Source organism: Rattus norvegicus, chromosome 18, assembly GCF_021556685.1.
Source record: "Rattus norvegicus strain SHRSP/BbbUtx chromosome 18, alternate assembly SHRSP_T2T, whole genome shotgun sequence".
In the NCBI taxonomy this organism is placed as follows: Eukaryota; Metazoa; Chordata; class Mammalia; order Rodentia; family Muridae; genus Rattus; species Rattus norvegicus.
In genome coordinates this window covers 15234366-15261172 of record NC_141551.1, presented here as the reverse complement: position 1 = coordinate 15261172, position 26807 = coordinate 15234366, and the positions used below count along the sequence as shown (strand labels likewise).

The window sequence follows — 26807 nt, the reverse complement described above, 5'->3', positions numbered from 1 at the left end:
CCACTCCAAACTGGAAATGCTAATGTTTGGCAACCGGTGAGTAGATAAACAAACTGTGGTAAACTGTGGATGGAGTACTATTCAGCAGGAAGGAGGAAGGAGCTATACAACGGTAGATGCAGCCAACATGGATGGATCTCAAACACCCAGACAATGGGCTGGGGCACTCCATCTGATTCTATTTCATATAAGCTGTAGTGACAGAAAGTGGCTCTGGTGGCTCCTGGGGCTGTGGGCAGTGGGAGCACGGGCTGGAGAGGGCACAGAGAATTTGGAGCGGAGGTCGATATCCAAAGCCACTGAACTATATGCTTTAAATAGATACAGCTGATTGTTTCTTCATGAATTCTTAATGAGGCCGACAGAGGGATTTTTTAAAGAGCATCTGCCGAGTGTCATGTACTGTGCCAGGTATTTAGGACACAAAGATCACAGACTGTGAAGCCAGGTAAAACGTATCAGACTCAAACTGGTGCTAGCATTCTGAACAGGACTGACTTTGCCCCAGGCAGCTGCAGTGTTCTTTACGCTCCTAGCATTCAGTCGTCAGGACAACCCTGTGAGGTTGGTGCTGCTGGCTCCCTGGGTATGGGAGGAAAAGGATGCTTAAAGAGGCAGAGGCATTTGTCCTGGGTCGTGCAGTCCTGAGGAAGCCTATGACAGAGAATATAGGACTTATGCCAGAGCAAAGTGTCGCCATTCGCGTCCAGGGAGCTCGCTGGCTGGGCATTCTGAGCGTCCCACCAGACCTCGATATTTGGTAGGAAGGAGGTACCAGACCTGGACAGAAAAGGCAAAGGAACTGAGGAAGTAGAAGCCACCAGTGCTGCTCATGGGACATCTTGAAGTCCCTGCTATGTCCCTTTCAACAATCCCAGGGAGAGGAAGTCAGTTCCCCAAATACAAATACTTGTGGATTGATCATGAGTTCCAGGCCCCCGTAGGAGAACTGGGGGAGGCTCACTTGGTCTCCCCTGCCTGGGGCCATGCCTACCCTAGTTCACTTACTCTTCACCATTGGCTACCCTAGAACTGCTGGAGGAGTAGATTCACTCCGCCCAGAGTGAGTAAGAGAAAGAAAGAGGAGGACAGGGGTGAGGGAAGCCAGACACACTCGCCCCAGAAACCCTCAGCCTTTATCACACCTCACACACTGCCTCTGGGAACCTGCCCTCCCAGGACCCTTGCATCCATCTGCTTCCTCCTTTTCTAGCAGAGCCCTCCTGGTTACACACTCCAAGGTCTGTTTATTCCAATGCAGACAGTGCGCAGGTCCACAGTGAAGTTACTGCACGCAAAGCTGTCCTTTGTTTCTTAACTGGCAGTGTCCCTGGGGATGCTCTCAGGCTTCATCCAGCCTGCTGGGTGGGGAGGCTGCCTGTGCAGGAAGGCAGGCTCTGAGTGGATGGATGGCTGCCTGCCTGGCCACTGTCACGGGCTCTAGGGGTTACTCTAAGGTCAGATACTGATAGTCTCTCTCTCTCTCTCTCTCTCTCTCTCTCTCTCTCTCTCTCTCTCTCATTCTGTGTGTGTGTGTGTGTGTGTGTGTGTGTGTGTGTGTAACTGCCCTAAAGTGGGAGATTAGGTGGATCAGAAGTCAGAGTAACAGAAAAATGGCAGTTCCTTGTTCTCGAACAATGTCAGGACCCCACACAGCACCTCACAAACAGCAGGTGCTCAATAAACAAGAAGAAAATGAAACTGCAAAGAGGATATTGAAAAATAATCCTCATAGAGGATTAGCGTGCAGTTAGGCTGAGACTTACTGAGCATACTAAGCAGGCTGGACTCACCCTCAAATGCAGCAGTGTGCCCTGGAGAAAGCAAAATGAAGTTAGGACGATGGTGGCTCCCTCAGATGGGGGTGGGGTACTGCTCATCTGTGACTTGGGAAGCTCTAACATAAGAAAGGTACTTACACAGCTGGGGTGATGGGGAAATTACAAGCTGTGCAAACCAAGCAACCTGAGTTCATCCCTGGAACCCATGGAAAGGTGAAAAGAGAGAACAGGCCATACAAAATTGTCCTTTGACTTCCACAAAGGAAAACACACACACACACACACACACACACACACACACACACACACACACACACACGTACGCACAAATGCACATACACTAGACACATAATAGCAAATTTTAAATCTTAACTGGGCAATGGCTGCGTATACCTTTAACCCCAGCACTAGGGAGGCAGAGGCAGGTAGGTCTTTGAGTTTCAGTCCAGCCTGTGCTGGTCTACACAGAGAATTTCAGGACAGCCAGGGCTACACAGAGAAACCCTGCCTCAAAATAATCAAAACCAAAACAAGCAAGCAAACAAGCAAACGTTTTGTAGAACAGGACTTGCGGCTGGACCAGAATGGCGTGGGCTTGTAACTCCAGCACTTGGGAAATAGAGTCAAGGAATTCAAGGCTAACCTTGAATATACAGAAAATTTCAGGCCAGTCTGGCTACTGAAGACCTTGCTTCAAAATGCAGGGTAGGAGTGGGGGAGGCAAAGGAGCAGCTCCGTTGGTAAAGTGCTTGTCACGAGAGGATACAACCCTGAGTTTGATCCCCAGCACCCACAGAGTAGGGTGTGGTAGCATGTGTCAGCAGTACTGAGGAGGTGGAGGCCGGAAGCTCCCTGGGGCTTGCTAGTCTGGTTGAATCTGGTGAGCCAGTGTCAGCCGTACCCCAGAATAAAACAGACACACGGGTCTTCTCTGGGGCCATGGGTGAGCATCTCTCCTCTTTGGGTCTCTCTGCCAAGACTCTCTTCTTGCTGCTACCTAGCCTTCTGCCCGCCCTCTGGCAGCGAGGTGCTGGCATTATTGACCCTTGGATTCTAAGGGCCCGATAAGCAGACTGGCAGGTGGAAGGAAGTCTGTTTGCTAAAGGGAAGAAAATTTGGGCTTAAATATTAACACGATGGCACCTGTGTAAAGTTTAATGCTGACAACTTCAGGTGTTTCACATTTCTAGGCTGGGAACATGTCCCCGGCACCCTAGAACGATGGGAGGAGAGTGGCAAGGACCACAGCAGGGAGGAGCCAACTTCAGTGATGCCACTTCCCTGTGATTTGTGCAGCACCAACTAAAAACCTTGCGGTTACCAAGGTGGGCTCGTAAGTAAGGAACATCGGCGTTCATATGCAGAGTGAACAGTGAGCAGGAGAGAGTCTTCACGATGCCTCCGGCATCTCTGAAGAATGACATTACCTCTCAGAGCTCTGCCAGGGCAGGCTGGCACTTAATAAAGAACAAGCGATTGATGGCTTCAAAGTAAAACAACACAAGATAAGAAGCATCACAGACCATCCAAGGCAATCTCAGGAGATGCTCCCAACTGAGTTCAGGCGACGGTAGGCATCGACTGGAACCCTCAGGGTCAATTCTGTGTTAGGGAAGGAAGGAGGCAAGGAGAGAGGGAGGGAAGGAGGGAGGGAGGGAAGGAAGGAAGGAGGGAGGGAAGGAAGGAGGGAAGGAGGGAAGGAAGGAGGGAAGGAGGGAAGGAAGGAAGGAGGGAAGGAAGGAGGGAGGGAAGGAGGGAGGGAGGGAAGGAAGGAAGGAGGGAGGGAAGGAAGGAGGGAGGGAAGGAAGGAGGGAAGGAGGGAGGGAAGGAAGGAAGGAGGGAGGGAAGGAAGGAGGGAGGGAAGGAAGGAAGGAAGGAGGGAGGGAAGGAAGGAAGGAGGGAAGGAAGGAAGGAGGGAGGGAAGGAAGGAAGGAAGAGGGGAGGGAGGGAAGGAGGGAAGGAAGGAGGGAGGGAAGGAAGAAGGGAGGGAAGGAAGGAAGGAAGGAAGGAAAGATGATAGACAGACAGACAGACAGACAGACAGACAGATAGACAGATACTGCTATGTTGCTCAGCCTGGCCTCAAATGTAAGATCTCTGCATCCGTGTGCCAAGATTACAGATAAACTCCCTCATCTGCCCCCCCACCCCCGTGCACAATTAAAATTTAGATTTCCACAAGTTCTGTCCCGTCGAATGTCATAGATGCCAAATGACTGCAGAACAAAAGTGTTGGTGCTGAAACCGCCAAGTTTTGCCAGTGAGCATCTCTGCATGTGCTCCGTGCCCATATGCATGTGCATACATGCATACAAATTACTTCTCCTCCTTAAACTCCTCGCTGGCATCCTTCTCTATGCCAAAGTCATGACCAAAATCAGATTTCTGTGGTACAGTTACTGAACCTGATGGAACCATGCTAGGTGCAGACGCATCAGGAAGACTGAGTTTGAACCCTCTTTTCTTAACTAGCTGAACACTGAGGGGCACCACTACTAAAAGCATCAATTGGATCACCCTATATATCTGTCATCAACTCCTCCTACCTTAGAAGAAAGAAAAGACCTTTAAGACAATCTGTCCTGGTTCAAGTGAGCAAAATCCTAAATAACATGGGGCAACTTGAATGGAAAATATGTAAAATGTATCTTTTTTTTTTTGGTAATTTATCAAAAGACTACTTTTGCCCTGGTCTATAAAAGCTTTCTCAGTCTTACCTTACTGGTTATTTTCATTAAAATAAACAGTCCATCTTTGGAGATGCAACTAGCAAAAATTATGTTTCATTAAGCAAAGGTTCTGGGACATTTATTTACTAGTTACATATGCGGACTGGGGGCTTCCGCTTGAGAAGAATTCTCTCCACGTAGTAATAAATACCAAGGGCCAGGATATGAAGACAGACTCTTAAGGTAAGTTGAGAAGTAAGGCTTACAGAACACCAGTGAGATGTCCACACAGTGTTAGAAGAGCTCAGTGCCTCCGAGACCAGCTGAATGTATTAGTATTTCACAGTCACACGGTAGCCTGACAGCACTGTCTTCTTTTCCTATGTTGAGATAGAGGCTCACATAACCTAGGCCAGCCTTGAACTCCTGATCCTCCTGTCTTGGGTGTTGGGATTTCAGGCACCTGCTGCCAGATCCAGCTTTTGAAGGTAGTTCCCATAACTCATTGTGGGAAACGTTATTTTTCATAAAAAAAGGGTTGCAAATATATTTGTCCTTGAAAGTGAAATCAACAAAATTTAAGCCACGATCGTATGACACAGGGTAAACTTTTGGGCCACTTTTGTGACCTCCGTCACAATGATGATGCTGGGATTGCCTGAGACCCTTCCTGGGCCACACCTATCCACCCTTCTGCATCCTTCACACCGACAGACCAGGTCCTCTGTTCTGAGTTTCTGATCAAGACACAGGGGCTCAGGTACATCAGCCCCTTAATCAGACTGCCAGCTAGGAAGTGACCCCAGTTGCTGTCCCTTTAATGAAGCATGCTGCTTTCCTTGCTTCACCACCAGGAGGGATTCCCTGAGCCAGGCAGAGAAGGACCTTTCTCTCGTCCTGCTAACTGCTGATTATGAGTCTTCTCACTGCAAAATGAGGATATCTTTCCTGACTTGAGTCACCGTGGGCTCAGGAAATGCAAGCCACTACTGCAAGCCGACTAAGCAAAATATTGACAGCAGTGTAAATCTGATATAGGAGGACCTGTTTCTATCCCTGGCTTTATTGGCACTCAAGATTCTTCAAGGGGCATATAGCACAGAGGCTGACCAGAGAGGACAATCAAATATGGATTGAATTTTCCCATCCAAATGGGATATTTGTATCTTTCCAAGTCGTTGTCCCTCCTTGAATCTGAGGGATTGTTTGTTTCAGTATCACATGGTCCCTAAGGACAGAAAAGATGCTGGATTTGGAAAGCAAATCTGAATCCAGAAGGGGAGCTCACGCTGCCGCTCTACTAAGATCCTGTACCACAAATGGATACCAGGGAGCGGGGCCAGCTTCTCCCCAAAGGCACAGCATCCACACCCCTTTCGTAGAGGTTCTGAGGAAGGCCCCCAAACCAAGTCTTAAAGTTGAGCACCCAGAACAGCATTAAGTAGCCTCCAGGGCTTTACAAGCACTAAGTCAAACATTAAAGACAAACCCCAGTATTTGTAAAAGTCTCCTTTGGCGAGAATCCACAGGCAGATAACGGAGACAGGTGAGGTTAGCCCTTTGCTGTGTGTAACTGCTGTTCTTGGGGTAGCATCTGAAAGGTACACCCTGGTAATGTGAGGCATTATTACCACAGCTCCTACTGACTGGAACACACGTCACAACCGGACATTTTCTAGATCTGCACACGGGGATATTTCTCTATGTTCCTAACAACAGCTCGCTTTAATAAACAAACAAACAAACAAACAAACAAATAAAAATAAAAGTGGTAAACGCCGGATGTTCTAAGTGAATATTTTGGGCTTACATTTTACTTCTGCTTTCCTTTCCAGTTCACTTCCTGGGGCCGAGTAAAACATTTTAAAGCATTCAGACACGCGCGCTACCGTGGCTGCAGGCTGGAACACCCATTCTGAGATAGCCCTCTCTGCACGCTCATTCTCAAAAGCCCAGACTATGCAAACAAAGATGCGTCGGGCAGCAGGCCAGTTAATAAATCTCATTTCCGACCGGCATCTGTGTGGAGCAGAGCTGTAGGGAGTAGCCTCTCCAGGGAGATCCAGACCACGACTCATTCGCTCTCTGAATTAAAGAGTGTCACCTCGGATGGCCCTCGCCACATTTATTTTTTAAGCAGCTCTTAAAATATATGGATTCCTAACTGCAGCAGGGAAGCTGGGGCTGTAGACGCTCTCTTGTGTAGTCGCTGGAGAAATGTATGCAGGCGGCTTTACCGGGCCATTTTGGTACTTTGTTGCTTTAAGTGGAATTTCCAACACAAGGCTGATTTTTGAGGGAAGCTTGCTGTTATAATTAAAGTGCACAGGGGTTTTGATAATGATTTATCTATTAAACTCCAGGCACTGATATCTTGTTTATGATGGTCTACACCAGAACAACATCTCATTTTTATGGTGAACAATATGGTACTTGGCCCTAGGGGATGGCCCAGTTGGTAAAGGGTGCGTGCCTCCAAGCCCAGAGGCAGAGTTTGATTCCTAGAACCTACATGGTGGCTGGAGAGAGCACACTCAGGCAAGGTTTGCATCTATGGCATGTACACCCACCCACCCTAAATGAATAAAAGCCTCATCCCTTGTGGGATGCCATCATTCCTTCTACGTGTTCACACCTTCTCTTGCCAGCAATGCCAGAAAGGCCAGGTGCCTTCCAGTCTAAGCTCTTGAGAGTGGCTCCTCTTTGGTAACAATGCATTCTCCCAGGTTACATACCTATGTGCTTGCATGCATTCTCCGCTGAGGAGGAAACCCACCGCCTTAGCAGCTAACCTCACATGGCCTAGAGTGATGGCTTAACAGTTAAAGGCATTGGCTGCTCTTACAGGCGACCTGGGTTCAATTCCCTACACTCACAACTGTCTATAACTCCAGTCCCAGGGAATCTGACAACCTCGTCTGGCCTTGGAGGGCGTTGTATGAATGTGGTGTGGAGACAGGCAGGCAGCAAAACAGACACAAAATGGAAATCCTTCATTGTAAGAAGCAATGTCAGGAAAGGGAGACTGGGATAAGAGCTTCGAGAGTCTACCTAGGTACCAGGGAAGCAGTCAGGGAAGCGGCCAGGAACAGAATTGCTTCTGCTCTTGCCAGGGCCTCAGGACATTCAGGATCCCCAGGGACTGCACAGAAAACTTGCAGGCACATCTCCTCGTCGAGAGCTACCTCAAGCCTACAGCCAAGGTCAAACTGTTACTTGGTTAAATCTCTATTGTGGCTTTCAAACTGCCTTCCAAGTTTCCTCAGCAATCAGATGGCTACATTATTCCAGGATGCCAAGGCAATGATGGAATGCTTCCTGCACAGAGAAATGTGCCACACTCTTCCCTTCCCTCAGGTCTCTCCAGAAACCATGCGGTGGTTGAGCGACCGCTCTACTGCTCATTCACTGTAAAGAGAGCAGAGCAAGGGGAGCACCCAGCGTGTCTGTTTCTGAGCGTGGCCCGCACACCATTCGGCAAAAACGGAACCATGAAGACTCTTTCTTCATCGGGCCCACGGCATCTCTCCCTACAGCACCTGGCAATCCTGCTCTGTAAGGTTCAACACAAGGATGCCTCCAGCAGGGCACGGAAATCACTTAATGACTGGGAGGAATAACTCGAATTAAGAACACACATTCAGTTTCATTTAAAAGCAACGCCTCTTTTTTTTTTTTCTTTCACAAGACAGGCCCGTTTGACCTTTCTGTCAAACAGTTTTCCATTACCACTTTGAGCTGGTTCACATGAGTAATAAAATCCAACTAGGCAACTTCCTCTGACCCACGTGGTACAGTGTGTACTCTATCCTAGGAGCAGCGGCTACTGACAGAGCAGGGACTGAGTCACTTGGGGAACAAGGATTTCAAATGTGTCGCCCCTAAGAACAGATCAGGTAAGCGAGGCAGCACAGCGACCTGTTCTGTTCATCTCTAAGTTCTCCTTTGAGGTTTTGAGGTGGGTGTCCCCAGATAAGGAAGGCGAGGAGAAGACAGGCTTTCAAACTGCGAGATCCCCAAAAGGTGAGTCTCAGAAGCTGAGGATGAACCACCGTGGCTTACATTGGAACAACGATCGCTCGAAATCTGTTAAGGATGCTCTTGCAAACTCCATTCATTGGAACCGTAAGACATGACACTTGGTGACCCAATGGGTACAGCCAAAATTAACTTAAAGTATTTATATAACTGCCAGAGATGACAGGGCAAAGGGTTGCTTTTAACACTCCCCTCCCTTTTTGAGTCAACAAATGGCGTCTCTGCTCAAAGAAAAGGAAGTGGGCGCTTTGGGTTCTACTTCTCGATAGGCATGTAGATTTTGAACACAGAATATTCTGCCCAGAATACAATTTGGGGATTCAGATGGAAGGCTTATTTTTTAAAGAGAGTTATTTCCTGTTGCTTACTGGCTGAGGGGGTCCATCTTACAGGTATGTGTGTTCTGCTCTAAAGTAAAAGCATTGTTGGTGGTTATGAAGGCTACGTTTAAAAATAACCACCTTAGTACAAAAGAACTTCCGAGGAAACACAACCTCAGTTATCTATCTCTCAGTAAGTCTGGCCCTGAGCTGCCTAAGACCCACGTTCTGCATCACATTGTTATCCTTATCAAACAATGCAAACAATTTTAATGAGCTTATCTATGGGAACATATTGCCAGATATGTTAATGCGGAATAGATGCTAACAGCACAGACAACTCATTAATCAAAAAGCTCACAATGAACGATAGCATTCCCATCCTCACGTTAGACCTCGGCAAAACATCAGGCATCACCTTTCTACTGTAAATAAGAAGGAAGGGCTCCCCCACCCATGTAGAGGCCATAAAACTCTTCAGAAAATGCACAGCGGCACGGTTTTTGTGGTTTTTTTCCTTTTTCTCCTAGATCTGAAACAGTCCGGTCTCTTTCTAATCAGCCTAGGCTTCTATGGAGAGAATTTTGGTGAATGTCTGACACTGTGACCTCTGCTGTCAATCCTTGCACCAATCAGCGCGCAGAATTCTTACAAAGCTCCATCAATCTGGCGGTTTAACATCACACACTGCAGCTTCATCTAGAGGATTCCATCTTTTCCTGCATGCTCCCCAGGTTAAGCGCAAGCGCGCTCCTCACCATCCTCCCTTTCTCGCCATTCTCCCGTTTGTTTGCTTCTTTAGTGCCCGCCACCTAATGGTTCCTTTAAATGCTAAAAGGGAAAGGGGAGAGGAAGTGCAGAGCTCGCGTCCCTTCGGGGATGCAGGAAGATGGCATGCAGGAAAGAGATGGAGGAAGGACCCCTTGCAGGCAACAAACCTATCCACCCGCTAAAGCCTCCATGCTCACACTACCTACACGAGACCCTGCAACCAAGCAATCCCGGCCTCCGCGTTACGTAACGGGACAGACCGTCCGCAGCCTCCTGTGCCAGTACCTGTAGGACCGCTCCCCGCGCACTGTGTGCTTCCGGAAAGGAATGATAGTCCCGTTATCCTGGATGATGTCGTTGTTGTTCTCGCCATTTGGGGACAAGGTTTGGGTCGGCCCCGGCATTGGCGCTCTCCCGACTGAGGGAACACACGCGGAGGCTGACTGGGGCGGAGGGTTGTGTCTCCCCGCTGCTTGCTGCTCACCCTGCAGCCGCGCTCTGCTCCTGCTCCGCGCCCGGCCCCGCCCTCCAAAGGCTCCGCCCTCGAAAGCCACGCCCTCCCACGTCAGGGCGCCCGCAGCAGCGGCTGTGACTGGTCACGTGGCCGCCTGTCGCCATAGCAACCCTCTAACTCGTCAGATTGCCTAGGTTCACGCAGAGCGGCGCAGCACGAGCGCCCCGGGCTGCAGGCTGCAGAGCAAGGGGCTGGCCGGCATCTGGCATGGACCCGCCCTGCACCCGTACGCGAATGGCTCTTCCTCTAGCTGCTTCCTCTTGGACCAGGCTGTCCCTGCAGCTGTACACACAAAAGGACCCATACCCAGGTCTGGGGAAGCTCCAAGGCCCCGACAGGAAACGTGGTCAGGTTGCACGACAAACCCACAAAGACCTGGTGGCTAGCTTCTAGAAAAGGTGGGGGACTAAAAGGGGTTAAGTTTTCCCGCGTCCTCTACTCTCCAAAGCAGCTGCCTCCTGCCTAAAAGGAGCAGAAAAATGAAACCCGTGAGGAAGCAGCATCTTCTGAGACCATACTGTGAGGACGACCGTTGCAAATTAAATGACTCTGTGCAAAAGAATTCCCCAAGAGGGCTTAAAAATTATCTATGTAACCACCAGTTTACAGTATTACCATTGCAGGAGACCCTTTTTTGTCTTTTTTAAAGCAGGCTCTTGGTCGGTCTAAGCTGGTCTTGAACATGTGATCACCTTGCTCAAACTCCCAAGTGCTCGCATTATATTTGCCACAAAGCTCAGCTGCCATTTAATTCTTTTTTTTTTTTTTTTTTTTGGTTCTTTTTTTTTTTGGAGCTGGGGACCGAACCCAGGGCCTTGCGCTTCCTAGGCAAGCGCTCTACCACTGAGCTAAATCCCCAACCCCCATTTAATTCTTTAACCTGCCCTCTGACTCATATCAGTGATTCTGTCTTGTATTGCCATGCGAATTAAACAAGTGACCACCGCATTTAACACTGGGAAGCCCAACTTTCCAGTGCAATTGCTGCTTGCAAATAATTTGCCTGTAAGTCAGGGACTATTGTCCCCAATTTAAAACTCAGTAAACCAGAGAAGTTCACACAGGAAATGGTAAAGCCAGGCTTGCAAAGATGTGTTATTTTTAACCAGTGTGACCACACACTATGATCTCTGGTGTTACAAACCTAGGTAAGAAGTGGGTATTTCAGGTACGTGTCCAAAACATTGTGATGAGATGGCTGTGTACAGAATTAAGTACTACACAAAGCCCGAGGATCCAGTAAATAGACTCCAAACAGCCCCTGCATGGGGCCAGTATGTTTTCTTCCAGACAGAAGAGGGTCTAAAGGATTCTCTACTCATGAGAACATCCGCCTCTCCCATAGGAGAGAGGAAGAAACATTGGGGGTGTAAAGGTACCACACGAATGATGATAAGTTGCAAATACTGGTCAGCTATGGCTGCATTCCACCATTGGCCACTACACAGCCTGTCGGCTTCCCCATTTTGTGATACAGATATTAATAACAAAAATTCTGTCATTCCTGAAAATTCAACAGCATGTGTCCCCGCTTATAAGTTATTTCTGTGTCAAGCTTCTGGGATTGGAATCAAATGTTTCACAGCCCAGATGGTAATGATAATCTCAAGCAAGTCCCTCCCCATTTCCTTTTTATTTCATACTCCATTTTGGCCAGTTATTTTAATAATTTTATTTTTCTGCTTGTTCAGTTACTTCCACAGGGCAGAAACGGGTCCCTTCATCTGAATCCCTCTTATGACAGCTGTGTTTCTCATCCAGTCAGGATTCAGTTCTGACCCGAGGCTCACTAAGGTCCATGAGGAGATGCTTAAGCACAAGAAGCACACCAAGTCTCATTTGCATCCAGCAACTAGCTAAGGGGCCTGGCCATTCACACTTCTCTTCTGCTATTTCCGTTACTTGACCCACTTGTCCATTTCTCTGACTCGTTTCCTTTCACAACCACTTTCCCTTTCCGGCAGTCAGTCTAAACTTGAAAGATACTATCTGCAGCTCAAACGTTCTGTTCTCCCACTGTGCTCTCTCAGTGGGGGGTTCTTTGATGAAGCTCACTTTTGCATGACCTCATATTTAAATATGCTAGACATGATTGGTGCTATGGTGAGGACTAACTTGGTCAAAATTTGAATGCACAGCCCATTAATTTAAGCTCCTTTCTATCAGTAATATGCAGAGTAAATGCTCCTACCCACCCACCCTGTCCAGTTGCTCAAGGAGGGGGACAGTGGCCACAAATTTACTTGGTAGGCTAAAAAACAGAGGGATAGTGAGCCCAGCAGGGGAGGGACTCTGAAGCTTTTGTAAATCTTCCTCTATGACTTCTCTGAGCCATGCTACTATAAAGGGACCCAGAGAGCTCCCGAGGCCAGCCACTACCCTCTAAGATACAGGGGTAACAGGGGTAATAATTTGAAAACATTAAACAGATGTGTTTTCATTCCTCTCCCCATAAATCAGGTTACCTGGCAGCTATTCTCCCATTTGGCCTTGGAGGAAAGAGGAAGGCAAATTCTACTTTGGGGAGAGGATGATACAGGCTTGGGAAATTGGTCCTAGGATTTCCACCAGCAGAGGTGGAAAGGGGCAATCTTTTCAGGGCCTGGTTGAATGTAGGAATGAAGGTTAAAACAAAACAGAAACAATAAACTAACCAACTGGTCTCTAGGTCTATGTCTCAGAAGAGAGACATCAAATAGGCTGAAGGTGCAGCCTAAACGTAGGGAACCTTCTTTGTTTCATTTCACACTGAAAAATCTAGGAAAGGGTTACCCTTGAAAGAATGTCTCACAAATTCTTTCCATCCCAAACAGAGGTGCAGCTTATCCCAGGGAAGACCTCCTTGCTCGATGAGATCCAGTCCTGCACTCCAGTGAAGAACTCTTTCTTTAACAAGGTATGCCCCATCATAGCCCTGGCATGGTGAAGTCTGATCAGTTGCCAGAAGAGAAGACGTTCTAGACGTTTCCATCTGCCCTCAAGGAAATAAGCAGGAGGTTGAGTGGTGGATGCTTCAGGGAGGATCCACCAGAATGCCCCCACATCAGACCAGAATGCCTCAGGAGGACTAGACATTGCAAACTGAAGGACTTCCATGGGATCCAGAGCCCCACCTCCCTCACCTCTTGGCTTTCTACAAGCCCTTCTCATCCATCCAGTCCCCCAGACAGCAGGGAAAGGATAGAGGCTCTGAACACTTGATCATTTGTCCAAGATACGGAGCTCAAAGGTGCCTAAACTGGAAGATGCTGCAGTACTCTGAGCTGGCAACTTTCTGGTTCCTTAGTGCCCATTTGGCTAAGGGAAGTCACACAGAAAGAAGGGGGTTGGGTGTCACATATGTACATCTGATTACAGGTGACAGTTTTGCTGTGCACCCAGAGGGTTACCTAAAATTGCATGCAGACCATAGTCCTACATCTCTAGGTGCCTATGGGGTGGTGTGTGTATGTGTGTGTGTGTAGGGGGGGCATGAACCATTCCTCTCACCAAGCATCATATTAAAGTTGGAGCTCTGGACTCAGGCAGCTGTGGGTGCTAGACTTGGCTTGACTACTCACTGCTATGTAATCTTAATAACCTGTTTCATATCTTTAAGATCTTGATCCCTGATCTATAAAGCAGCTGTAATAATACTGGGGTTAAATTACACAATACCCTGAAAACATCTGCCATTGAGGCAGGCATAAACCAAGTGCTATTAGAAGTATTATTGCTTTTATTTTTATTTAACACAGTTTTCTTTCTTGTGTCCTAGCAGTTGATAAAACAATAGAGAAAAAAAAAGAAAAGCAAAGAAAAGAAAAACCCTCAGGCTCTGACCTCAAGACACTTCCAAGGCCGGGGGTAATGAACGGGTACAGCGTATTTACAGTACATCTGTTAAGATCCGTACCAAACTCACAGTTGAGTTTGGGATCGGGAAAGAGGGTCTGAGTTCTCTGGGCATCTGACATCTGTCTAGGATGAGTAACAGTAACCTCTTGGTCACTTCCCATGTGGCACTTCTCTTAGGGAAGGGCCCTCCACACTGTGGTGTTCACTGCGATGTTTGTAAGCAGTAGGCACTAATGAATACACTCATTCATTCATTCATTCATTCATTCATTCATTCATTCATTCAATGAATGTCTTAGGGCGGGAACAATTTGTTGGTGGTTGGTATCAGAATTTCTTGCCCATCAGGCGAGATGCTCATCCAGTAGGAGGTGCTGTCATAAAGAGGAATGGAGTAGAGAGACAGGATGGAGTAGTGAGGCTTTTACAGAGACAGGAAAGGCTGTACTTCTTGCAGAACACTGCACACTGTTTTGTAAAAAGGAAAGCAGAGTGCACAGTGGCAGGGCTAACAGGAGAAGGGGCTTATGGCCATGCTAAGAGCTTGGTGTAGAGCTGACCTACACGCAGGAGGTATAGAAAGGGCCACTAAGGATGAACTCTGCATACCACGTTGCGATGAGGGTAGCATATGATGCTATACTGAAGAAGACTGAAACCAGCCCCCTCACCTAAGCCAAACAAACCCCGAACAAGGAAGACTTAAACCAACAGACCACAGGACTAGAAAAGAAAGCATTCATTTGAATATTAAAAAATATAAACCAGCATTTGGTAAGTAAAGTAGATATGGGCCAGGTGATGGGTTTGAGTTAAGGGTAGGTAGTGAAGGAGGCAGAAACATCTCAGATGGATCTACTTGGTGACCAAGTGGATAATAATATAATTTAGCAAGCTTAGGAATACAGATCAAACAGTTCTTTTGAAAGAAAGTTTTTTGAAATGTGTTTTAGTCATGGAGAAAAACCTACAGGGGCTTCATACACAATGGACAGTTCTTCAATATTTGTTGAATATGGGTGGGTCTTCTTAGCAGATGTGTGTTATGTGGATATACACTAATTTGTGGGATAACGGTCCCCTGAGCAATTCATGGATCTGCATCCCCCATTCTCTCACCCAGGAAGCAAGGTAAGGCTGTAAAGGCTGAGTGATGAAAAGCAAAGTGTGCACAAGGAGTCTGCCTAGGGCTCCAGGCCCCAGGAAAGAGTCTTCCCAGGAAGAGACAGGGCTCTAGGGCCAAATATCATCAAAGGCTGGATCAGATAAGAACTGAGAGAGAAGCATTTACTCAAGAACCAAGAGAGAAGCATTTACTCAGTTTGATAAGTTCTCAAGATATTTTGAAGGGGTAGATTTCAGATCAGACCTGCCAGTGATTGCTGAAAGAAAGAAAGGCATCTTCCAAGGAGAATGAAATCTGCAGTTCTTGCCGAGGACATGAGTTTTCCAACTAAACCAGGATAGGAAAGGAAAGGTAGTACATAGAGTCAATAGCTAGTGGGGCCCTATGAGCATTCGCCCTAAAATACTCCTTGCCATCTTGGACCAATGCAGTAATTGATGAGTATGCCTTATATACCACACACAGCTGGACTGACACCCCTCCTCAACTCTAATGGAGTGAGTGCACACACACACACACACACGAGCAAAAACAACGAACAAGTAAAACTGGAGGTATTTAAATCTTATGTTTGGCAAGCAGGGTTTCTAGGGCATACCCAGAGGACAGAGAGTTAGAGGCAGGATAATAATAGCCAAAGTGGGGGGAAAACACCAACAGATTTCATCAACCAGACCCATGCAAAGACTGGATGAGACACAAGCTAAGGGTTCTCTCGGGATGTAGGACAAAGAGCATCAATAATTTCGTGTTATCTAAAACTCTTCTCTCTCTCTCTCTCTCCTCTTCTCTCTCTGTATTGCCTTAGATGTGAGGAATAACAAAACTGTCACAGCAGAGCCAAAATGGAATAGCAGAACTGCAGACAGCAGCTCATGGACCAGGACTGGGTGTGAATCTGACTCCATCCCAGAAGCTCCTTCTCCTCTTCAGGCCCTCACAGGTTAACGTGTTTATGGGCGCTCGTCTTCAACACTGTCAAAGGCATTCACAGCTGTCGCACCACCTCACGTGGGGGCTTCCCACTATCATTATCACCTCCACATACAGATGGATTCCAGTTGGCAGTCACCTCTGTTGCCCCAGGACAGGCCACTGCTCACACGCTTGTGCTCTATTGTATTTTTGAATGGGAAATGGGAGATTCTGTGTGTGACTTAAAATAGGCTGCACAGCCACATTGCATCAGTGAATAAAACGCACAGTCTGTCAGCCAGTGGTGCTGTCCCTGACATCACACCAGGGATGTAGAAATGAATTTGGATTTCATCAGGGCTTCCTCTGGGCCTGATAAGGACTTTTGTGATACAGGCGTGCCTCTGGCTTTAGATAATGCACGTTATTAATCCAAACTGATAAATGTTCTCTCTGGGATTCAGAAGGTCTCTTCAGAACTAACCTACAAGGGTTTGCTCCTCCAGTATTGGAGTTCTGTTTTCTTCTTTTTTGCTGGACACAGGATCTCTTTGAGTAGCTCTAGCTGTCCTGGAACTCACTATGTAGACTGGGCTGGATTCGAATTCACAGAGATCCGCCTGCCTTTGCCTCACAAGTGCTGGAGTGCTGGCTTACTTCTCTCTTGGACCAAACTCTGGGTCCTCTGGAAGAGCAACAAGTACTCTTTTTTTTTTTTTTAATTAACTTGAGTATTTCTTATATACATTTCAAGTGTTATTCCCTTTCCCGGTTTCCGGGCAAACATCCCCCTCCCCCCTCCCCTTCCTTATGGGTGTTCCCCTCCCAACCCTCCCCCCATTGCCGCCCTCCCCCCATAGTCTAGTTCACTGGGGGTTCAGTCTTAGCAGGACCCAGGGCTTCCCCTTCCACTGGTGCTCTTACTAGGATATTCATTGCTACCTATGGGGTCAGAGTCCAGGGTCAGTCCATGTATAGTCTTTAGGTAGTGGCTTAGTCCCTGGAAGCTCTGGTTGCTTGACATTGTTGTACTTTTGGGGTCTCAAGCCCCTTCAAGCTCTTCCAGTTCTTTCTCTGATTCCTTCAACGGGGGACCTATTCTCAGTTCAGTGGTTTGCTGCTGGCATTCGCCTCTGTATTTGCTGTATTCTGGCTGTGTCTCTCAGGAGAGATCTACATCCGGCTCCTGTCGGTCTGCACTTCTTTGCTTCATCCATCTTGTCTAATTGGGTGGCTGTATATGTATGGGCCACATGTGGGGCAGGCTCTGAATGGGTGTTCCTTCAGTCTCGCAACAAGTACTCTTAACACCAGAGTAATCTCTCCAGCCCCCTAATACTGACTCTTTTGAGATCATCTGCCTTTGAATATTGTAGATGTGTTCAGAAGGCAGGGGCTGGCAGGTCTCTTAGTATGCCAGCAAAATAATAAGATTTGCATGATGCTAAAACATAGACTAGTCAGTCCACCATATACGGTAAGAGTTCTATGTTGAGCTTTATCTAATTTACTTTTCCTTAAATTTTTAAGAGCTTAGGTTTTGTTTTTCGGAATAATTTACAGAACACGGTGTGGATGGAATTTTAAAACACTCACAGAACATTACGATTTTTGCAGTCATTCAATCAGATCTGCAATGTCAGGTTCCAGTCCATTAAATAAAATGTGTTTTTGAACTATAGCATCTGGTTAAATCTCAGAGTGTTAAACACATTTTTTTCCCAGAGAAATACAGAGTAATAAACATAATGAAAATTTTATTATCACATGAATACAGAAAATCGAGCAGCCATGCTTGCAGAGACCAAGGAAGCCCCACTGTGGTGGCAATGCTTTGCCTTAGGGCTTAACCTCTCTTTGGTGAGTATTGGCCGAGCACTAATTATATGCTAGGACTAGTCAGGGCATTGGTGAAACACATTTACAGATCCATTGCCCTCACAAACTGACAGGGAAGTGTAAGTGGGCACTCGGTGGGGGTGAACAGATAATGAACAGCATGCCAGATGTTGTATAGGGAAGAGTAACGCTGGGGGAAGGGGTACAGAAAAGGGGTGGTCTAATTTTCAATGGACCGGCCGGTGCAAGCATGGCTGTCAGGAGGACCTTCACCCTGCATCTTGGAAGGGAAGGCAATGAGCATGGATCCCAGCAAGGACAAAGGCTTTGAGGTGGGATGATGGACTAAGGAATAGGAGGAGAATCAGGTGTGTTTTCAGCAGAATGCGCCTGCATGTGCAGTACAGAAAGCAGGGAGAGAGAGCTGTTAGAAACAAGGTCAGAAAGATCACAGGGAGGCAAGAATGTGCAGGGCTTTGAAAATTCGTTGTAAAAGCCTTTGGTTTAAAGCCAGCATTAGAAGCCATTCATATGTAGTAGTGTTAGCAGCGTGGGCACACATGTGGAATGCTCCCTAATTGTAGTAAGAACGGCACCTAATATTTCACTGCTTTTTATGGGCCAAATGTTATGCTTTACAAGGTGTCAGTATTTTAATCCTCAAAGACATGTCGAGGAAGGGGGCTATTTTAAGTCCCATCTGTCAAGGAGGTAAGTAGCTAGATGACTTTGTGAGATCTGCAGCCAGGATGTGGCCGAGCTGGGCATGAATGTGCCTGTCATGTGTTAAAGACAGGTAGGTATGTCATCTTTGGTTTGCCCAGCTCACCTTTCACTGGGGTCTGGTTAACCTGAGGAGAGGAATGCAGAATCCAGGTCAGGGAGGGGCCGGGGAGGAGCAAGACAGCAGAAGGGGGGGGCAGCAAAAGAAGGCAGCTCAGCATCAAAGGAGTGTAGGAAGCAAGGGATGTAGGATGAGCCCCAGGCTGAGAGGTAGGATTGAGGTCAGAGGCGATGCCTTCTGGAAGGAGAGGAGACCATGGGCACTTTTTGCTATTTGTATTCAAAGCTAGAATCTGTTTTCATTCAACATTTTGTAATTCACCCATCCAGCCCCAGACATGGCTGTCTGAATGCTTCCACTGAAATGTGTCTGTGCCTGAATTTATGAAATTCCTTCTATTTCCTTCCCATGCTTTATTTCCATGCTAAAATGGGAACATGTCCTCATGGCGTGAGTGGATGGGACATCTTAAAAGGGGTAGGAGGCATGCAGGGCTCAGTTCGATAGGGAGAGAAGAGAGTCTAAGTACCTCTAACAAGTCAGTAACCTTCCAGAAGATTCCAGGGCTTTCAAGAGAAGATTTCCTCAGGGGTTCTCAAATGCCAGTCAACCCATTGAGCTTTAGTAGCTGAATCTGACACTGCAAAGCTGAAACCATGCAAAGGGACTCCTTACTGCAGCCTCAAAGCCAGAGAGGGGTAACAGTTGCTCTACCAAGTACCAGGTGGCCCTAGACTTCCAGAGTCACTCAGAGCCCAGCCACAGAACGAGAGCAGGAAGGAGGGTCTTTATGAGCCTGGGGGCTCCTCTGTCAAGCCTGGTGTGTACCACTGCAGAGATGTGATTCTGGAATGCCTCCCCTACAGTGTGTCAAGGGAACAAGAGGCCAGCAGCTGGAAAACAAGTAATGGGAGAGGAATCCCCAATTTCTGACCTCATCCAAATGAAATCTGCAAAGAGAAAATTAAAGCAGCTTACTTCATTATGGAAAAGAAAAAAGAAAAGAAAAAAAATACAACTGGAAATTATGAACTAAGACTAAATTTCCACCAGAAATGTTTTAATTAGGATTCACAGTTTGTTTCATCAGAAATGGCTTTAATTAGAACTTAGAGAACCCAGTACCTTCGAGTTCTTAATCTGTATGGGCTCAGCATCTACAGAACACCGGCATGAACTGTGAACTTGGATGGGAGGGTCCCTCCCAGAGAGGGTAGCACACGCACACACTGTGGGCCACCTTCAAGCAGCTTCCACTTAATTTCTATCTAAAGGAGTCAGACCTAGACATCTGAAGGGATCTCAGTCTTTTAACTTAAAAATTTTGTTTTCTTTTATTCTGTGTAGCTGAGTGTTTGGCCTGTATGATTTACTACACGACATCTGCTTGTCTGGTGCCGGAGAGGTCAAAAGAGGGCGCCAGATTCACTGCAACTGGAGTTACAGTGGTTGTGAGCCACCATACATGTGCTAGAAACAGAGCCCATGTCCTTTGGAAGAGCAGCCATTGCTCTTAACCACTGAGCCATCTCTCTAGCTCAGGATCTCAGTCTTACTCAGTCTTAGCTGACAGATCCACAACCGATTCTCAGAATTAACTCTGTTCCCCAGCCATCTTCTCAGTACCCTTCAGGCTAAGTTCTAGCCTGTCGAGAGTCCTCCCATCAGCGTTCAAGGACACAACAGAATCAGTACAAATGAGAAATGGACCTGTGTGTGAAGAGGCAGTAATATTATCGCTGCGCTCTTCTGGGAAATAAAGTTCTTCTAATCTGGTGGTTTAGCCGAGTTTGGCTGTGAGAGTTGGTTCAGTGATAGGCCTATGGGGCAAGAGGTATAGAGCTGCAGTGTGTGTGTGTGTGTGTGTGTGTGTGTGTGTGTGTGCGCGCGTGCGTGTGTGTATGTGTGTTATTCTTTATTAATGACAGCACTTCAGAATTTAAAAACAGTGTAAATCATATGTCTCTCACATGGAAAGAATAGCAAAGTAGAAAGGATTCATGGTTGGGTTTCGGGTTTACATTTGAATTTAAGTGCTGGTGCTTACAAGTGAGATAACTCTGGCCAGATTATTTAACTTCCCCTTAGTATCTTCATTCATAAAATAAGATTTCTAATAAAACATGTTGACATATAAACTTAGGTTTTACGTTAGTCCCTGTGTTCATAACTTTTTTTTTTGATCACTTGTCCCTTCAAAAGATTGAATTTATTTCTTATCTCCTTGAATATGGAAGGGCATTACACAGTTTTAATCAATTTGGTAGATATAATTCCAACCTATGCCTGGCCTACGCCAAGACCTGGTGGTAGCTTTTGCTTCAGTATCTTGGCTGTCACCTCACAGGCTACTTTGCACCCCTCCTCCTGCAGCTCCTGAGTCTGGAGAGTTTCTTTCTTCTCAGTGAAACTCCCTGTCACCTCTACATCCCTTCTCTCCTTTTTAAGACATTTTCAGCGGTCTCCTGTTACTTCAAGATGATCTTTCCAAATCTTAACTTAGTAATTCTGGCCCTAAGTAACCTACCTTAAATTTTATTCCTGCCCAACTATGTAAAATGAAAGTGACACTCCACGTGGTGGCTTTTGGATGTGAAGCATTAGTCGGATCTATTTCTGGGTATCAACAGCATCTTTTTGTTAGAAATTTAGTTGTACCTAAGTTAGAACACCTAGACTAGGCCTTTCTATAAGGCATAGACCCCCTCAGCATAACAATTGAGGCCTAAGTGATAGGGAACAGGCACAAGGGCAGTCTAGAAATCACGGTACATCATTTCCACAACACCTGATCCAGGCAGCCAGGAAGGCCCACTTGGATCTAAGAGGAAAGTCTTCGATACCTTCCGTAGGATGGATGCCATTCTCCTACAGTAAGAGAAGCATGGGTTGAAGGAGACTCTGGTGGCCATCTTTGGAAAGAGCATTCTGACAGATTACACACACTGACTTGCTTCTCAATTTCTATGTCCACAGCACAAAGGACTGTTAAAGCAGAAATATCAAAGAAGAAAAGAAATCAAGCACTTGAAGACTTGTTCTGGGACTGATGTATAAGTTCAAGCCAGACAGTATAACCTGTGGAAGGAAACACCGTCAGCCTCAAAAGTCTAACTTTCAAGTATCCAGAGTTTAAAATCATTAACATACTTTGAAAGCCACCCCCCCCCCCCAGCATGACTGGTCAGAGACTGCTAATTGTGGTCATGTCCGTGAGGAGGCACCTGGCTCTGCCTCTCCTCCTCTCTAGCCACTCCTCACAGGTCTGGAATTTAAGATCAGAGAGACACTATTTTCTGCTTACTGTCTGGATGCCAGAGCCCTGGTGGTTTGCTGAGCCATCTCAGCGTGGGGATGAGAGGGCCCAGGTTCAGGTGAAGGGCTGCAGGCAATGTTGGGTTTCCTGCAATGTTGCCAAAAGCTCTGGTGGTGAGGAGAGAAAAGTCAGCAGAAAACAGGCCTCTGCTGTCAAGGGGGAAATCATGGCTCTCCTGGCCTTTCCAGAGGCACCTTGCCCAAACATGGCCCGGTGCTACAGCCTCTGTACTTCTAACCAGTCTCACCTCCTACTTACTAAGACAGAGGGAAAAGCCCGAGTTAGCTGAGGAGTGCTGGTTTCTAGTTAACAAGAATGCTATTTCCAGACCTGAGCCGGACTCACAGCCAGTGCTGTTTTGATCCCTTGGGCCCTTTCTGCTCCCCTCACCTGTGTCTCTCTGAGTCACCACTGTGGCTGTTCCTTCGTGCCACCTTCCTTCTCCCACACCTCACAGGATACTTTGTACCCCCTCCTCCTGTAGCCCCTGAATCTTTCTGGAGAACTGCTTCCTTTCTGCTCAGTGAAACTCCATGTCACCTCTACATCCCTCCCCTCCTTTTAAAGACCTCTTCAGCGGTCTGTCACTTCAAGATCATCTTTCCAAGTCTTAACTTAGTACTTCTGGCCCCAAGGACCCTACCTTAGAGTTTATTCCTGCCCAACTATGTAGGATAAAGAGCGGCGTTGCACTTGGTGGCCTCTGAATGCAGGGCAACAGTTAGATCTACTTTTGGGTATCATTGGCATTAGCAAAGGCTCTGTTTGAATCGCTCATCAGTGCTTGGGTAGAAATTGTTCTTCATTTCTCTGATGAGCCCTGTCTGTTAAGTACCATTTGCAAAGAACTTTTAGTTGGTTCATTAGGAGGCAAGGGAGAGGAAAGAAATTAGTCACACAAACTACAAGGACGTAGAGTAACAGAACATCAGCAGTTTCCTCCTGAGAGAGGAAGCGGGAACCTGGACTGTTCAGCCACCACAGCCTCATCTTTACAAATGCTTTGACTATAATCAGATTACATTATTAAAGGCAGAATCACGATGTTTTTCAGCAGCTTCAAACAGCTTTAAAATCCACAGGGAACTATCGATCGGGAGAAATGAGGACTCAAAACGTTGCTATTTCCTGCTGATGGCTAGAACACTTAAGAGTTCCACAGAGAGTGAGTGCCGAGGCTAGATGACAAGTTGAACAAAAAACAAGACAAGTTGCCTTGGCCCGTCACTTTGGACGAACAGAACAGCAGCCTCACATTCTGCACGCAATGCTCTCAACTCTGGGTGAGCAGCGGCTGCAGAGCAGGCCCCGCCCACACTCGCTCCGCTTGAAGACTGCAGGCCCCGCCCACACTCGCTCCACTTGAAGACTGTTGCTGAGGTTTGGACACGGTGCGGTGGAGGGCAGCCAACCAACTCCACAGTGGTTATGAAACAGCTGCAGATCCGTGCTTATGTCATGCCCTGCACAAATACTCCACAGAGAACACATTCCGACTACGAGAAGAAATACAGCTTTGCTAACAATGCCAAGGTGAGAAGCGGAGCGTACCTAAAAAAATGTAAATGCAGTGTCCCTAAGACACACCACTTTTACTTTTCCCTCCTCCTCGTCCTCCTCCTCCTTTTTTGAGACAGGTTTCACGGCATAGCCCTAGCTGTCCTGGAACTCTTTCTGAAGACCAGACTGGCCCCAGACTCACAGAGATCTGCCTGTCTCTGCCTTCCGAGTGCTGGGATTAAGGGCGTGTCCCCCCAGCACCACCCTGCTTCCCTTCCCTTCTTCCGAGTGAAGGAGTCATTTACTTCTGTCTTCTCATTCTGTCCCACTTCCATGTTTAAAACATGGAAGAAGACGTAACAATGAACCAAGCCCAAGAAACAGCCAGAGCCAGGGATGGAAGCATGTCTCTGCAATCCCAGGGAGGATGACGGACGAGGAGGGCTATCACAATTCTAGGCCAGCCTGTGCTCCAGGGAGATAGGGTACCGTTCCAAATCACAAGTCAATGCAAGCTACGTGACTGAGTGAAGTTCCAATGCTTTGTTACTGGAAGATTTTCACTAAAAAAAAAACGATGCTCCAGTGGGCGTGGCACTTCTCTGTAACCATGGCATTCCAAAGAGTTAGGCAGGAGAGGTGTGAATTCAGGGCCAGCCTGGCCTGCATAATGAGACTGTCTCCAAAACAAATATATTATTTAACATAATCTTTTTTTTTCTTTTCTTTCTTTTTTTTTTTTTTTTTTTTTTTCCCGGAGCTGGGGACTGAACCCAGGGCCTTGTGCTTGCTAGGCAAGCGCTCTACCACTGAGCTAAATCCCCAACCCCTTTAACATAATCTTTACTGTGGCCTCCAGTAGACCTTTGATATGATATGACTGCTATGTTATCTAGTAGTGTAATATGTAACTTAAGGAAGACATATTTGGGTTATCACATTCCTGTCACAAACGTTTGCCCATGGTACAAATATTACCTAACAAAGTCTTTATTGTTTGTATTTTGATTTCCCAGTAATCCCAGTGAAATACTATTGGTAAAGAAGCTGCGAGATATCAGTGAATTAGAAGATAGGTCTATTATCTGTGGCATCCTTTTATCCACAGCTCTGACTCCAGGTCCTCCTGAGTAAGTCTGAAGATATCATGCACCTTTGTCTGTTCCCTCTTTAGAAAAGTATCCAGTTCAGAGATCTACCCAGCCAACTCTATCAATTTCTTTTCCAATGGCCTCTTGGTTTCTACCACCTTCACATTCCCCACAATGTAGACAAATGAAACATCCGAAAAGCCTGCGCGCTCCCCTTCCTTCCAACCTGCTCCCCTGTGTAAGCACCTTTCCTCCGTGACTTGTAAAAGTAGCGTGCACAGGTTAAAACGTGATCGGAAACTTCTCTCATACTGCTTTTTACCCTGGACCCATTTTCAAGAACTCACAGGTTTTTAATTCTTTCTGTGCTTACTTGCTCTGTGGTTAAAACTGCCAGGTGGTGGCACATGGCTTTAATTCCAGCACTCAGAGGAGGCAGAGGCAGGCAGATCCCCAAGTGTGAGGACAAGTCAGCTTGGTCTAGAGTGAGTTCCAGGATGGCCAGGAGACACAGAGAAACCTTGTCTTGGAAACAAACAAACAAACAAACAACCAAACTGCCTCTCTAAAGTTTCACATACCATCTCTTCCTGTTTTCTCAAGCAGAGTCTCTATTTCTGCTGACATAAATTCAATATGTATCTACCACTTTTGCTTCTCTTTTCAATGTTATTGGTAGAATTACTTTTCATGTTTAAGTACTGCTAGTATGTATTCATTGTATCTAGCGCTGGACTTAGAACAGACAATTTCAGTTCACACATATCATGTACTGTGGCAACATTTAAAGCCCCTTCTTTCCTCCCTTTAGTCTCCTCTTCCCCCACTTGGTAGTTTTCATGTCAAGTGCATGCATACATGTGTGTGTGTGTGTGTGTGTGTGTGTGTGTGTGTGTGTGTGCATGTGCGTGTGTGTATACATGCTCTTGCTTTATTGTGTGTGCATGTGTGTACTGTGTGAGTATGGCACTCATGAAGGCTAGAAAGATCAACAGATTTCCTGGAACTGAAGTTATAGGAAATTCTCAGCTACTTGATATGGGTTGTAGGAACTTAATTCCAGTCCTCTGCACGAGTGAAGTGCAAGTGTTCCTATCCCTTGAGACCTCTCCCCAGATCTGTGCTCTTTTTATTTACCCAGAAGTAAATGCAGTAGCTTTCCACCTTCTAGAACTTTGCCAATCACTGGTCCCCATCCATGTTCAAAACTATGATGGATTTGCTCCTGTTTGTACAGGATGATTTTGTTGTTTTGAGACAGGGTTTTGCTATGTAGCTGGTCTCAAGTTCATACTCCTTATGTCTCTTTGTCTTTATAGTGTGTACACCATGATGCCTGGCCCCATTATTTTTCAGTAACTACCTTAAATTTATTAACATGCATAAGCTATACCCACTAATGTGGATCCGTGTGGCCTTCCTATACATGCACCCAGTAGTTTGACCAGATCAAACCTATGGAAGCGCTACAGAAGGCAGAAACCTGTATTTGAATGGAACATTGTGGTATTGGCTTTGTTTTGGTCTTTTAAAGACAGGATCATACTGTAGCCGAGGCTGGCTTCAGACTTAGAGGGCTTGGCTTGCTGCTGCCTCCTGAGTGTTGGTATTACACATCGGAGGCACCGCACTGGGCTAGACTACAGAGGGATCTGTTGGCTTTACCGGGGCACTTGCTTTTTGTTTGATATTTACCCCATGCCCTGAAATAAAAACTTTAGAAGTCTGGTGTTTGGGGTTCTACAGAGTTGGACCTGGCCTAGCTTCTCTCTGTCTCTTAGTCCTGCATTATTTACATGGTTTTCCAATCTTGTAAGATGACTAGAATGTCATTTCTCCTTGTTACCTGCCATTTTACAAAGGCAGCCTGAACTCAAAGTCTACCCGCAAAGATTTTTGTGACCATAATAAAGTAACCCGGTTCCCTAAGAGTTAAAAACAACCATTCGGCAAACGACTCCATTCTTTCTGCGAGTCACATCAATTTTCCCAACCACGATTTTCTTCTCTCCCTTTATGACAATGTAATCCAACATAATTTTTCTTAATAGGATTAAAGTGTAAATTAATGCTTTAAATCTGGCTATCTTAATACACAATGAAAACATCAACTTTTGAGGTCTTTTTTTTTTTTTAAAATAAATCAATATCGCCAAATCTGGTAAGTTTTATTTTTTTTAATGTGTGGACTATGTTGCCTTAAGTAGGAACCCAAAGTGATTGGATAGTCTCTTTTCAAGATACCATTAGAAACATTTGTGGTTCCGCACTGGAAGTTCTAATGTCATTACAGAGTGTTGTAAGCA

The 26807-nt window shown here is 46.4% G+C and overlaps 1 protein-coding gene and 2 long non-coding RNA genes across 7 annotated transcripts in view; 1 reads left to right on the top strand and 2 right to left on the bottom strand.

The window, feature by feature from the left end:
* The window catches only part of Mapre2 (microtubule-associated protein, RP/EB family, member 2), a 139304-nt gene that overhangs the window by 85934 nt on the left and 26563 nt on the right, over window positions 1–26807 (bottom strand). Inside the window, 1 exon segment of one of the 4 annotated variants that reach the window (NM_001101000.1) lies at window positions 9865–10014. The exons of the other annotated variants lie outside the window; for them this stretch is intronic. Coding sequence (NP_001094470.1) covers window positions 9865–9983 — 119 coding nt within the window. The 5' untranslated portion in view covers window positions 9984–10014. 4 annotated transcript variants of the gene reach the window in all.
* Window positions 10294–17651, top strand: LOC120098207 (uncharacterized). 2 transcript variants are annotated; one of them, XR_015642819.1, is made up of 4 exons: window positions 10294–10491; window positions 12907–12989; window positions 13854–13950; window positions 15865–17651. It is a non-coding gene; the product is annotated as an uncharacterized LOC120098207 (long non-coding RNA). The 2 variants fall into 2 exon arrangements; XR_015642818.1 differs by lacking the exon at window positions 13854–13950 and having other exon boundaries at window positions 15865–17650.
* Window positions 17702–21579, bottom strand: LOC147999686 (uncharacterized). The gene is made up of 2 exons (XR_015642816.1): window positions 21438–21579; window positions 17702–19544 (listed from the first exon to the last, which is right to left on the bottom strand). It is a non-coding gene; the product is annotated as an uncharacterized LOC147999686 (long non-coding RNA).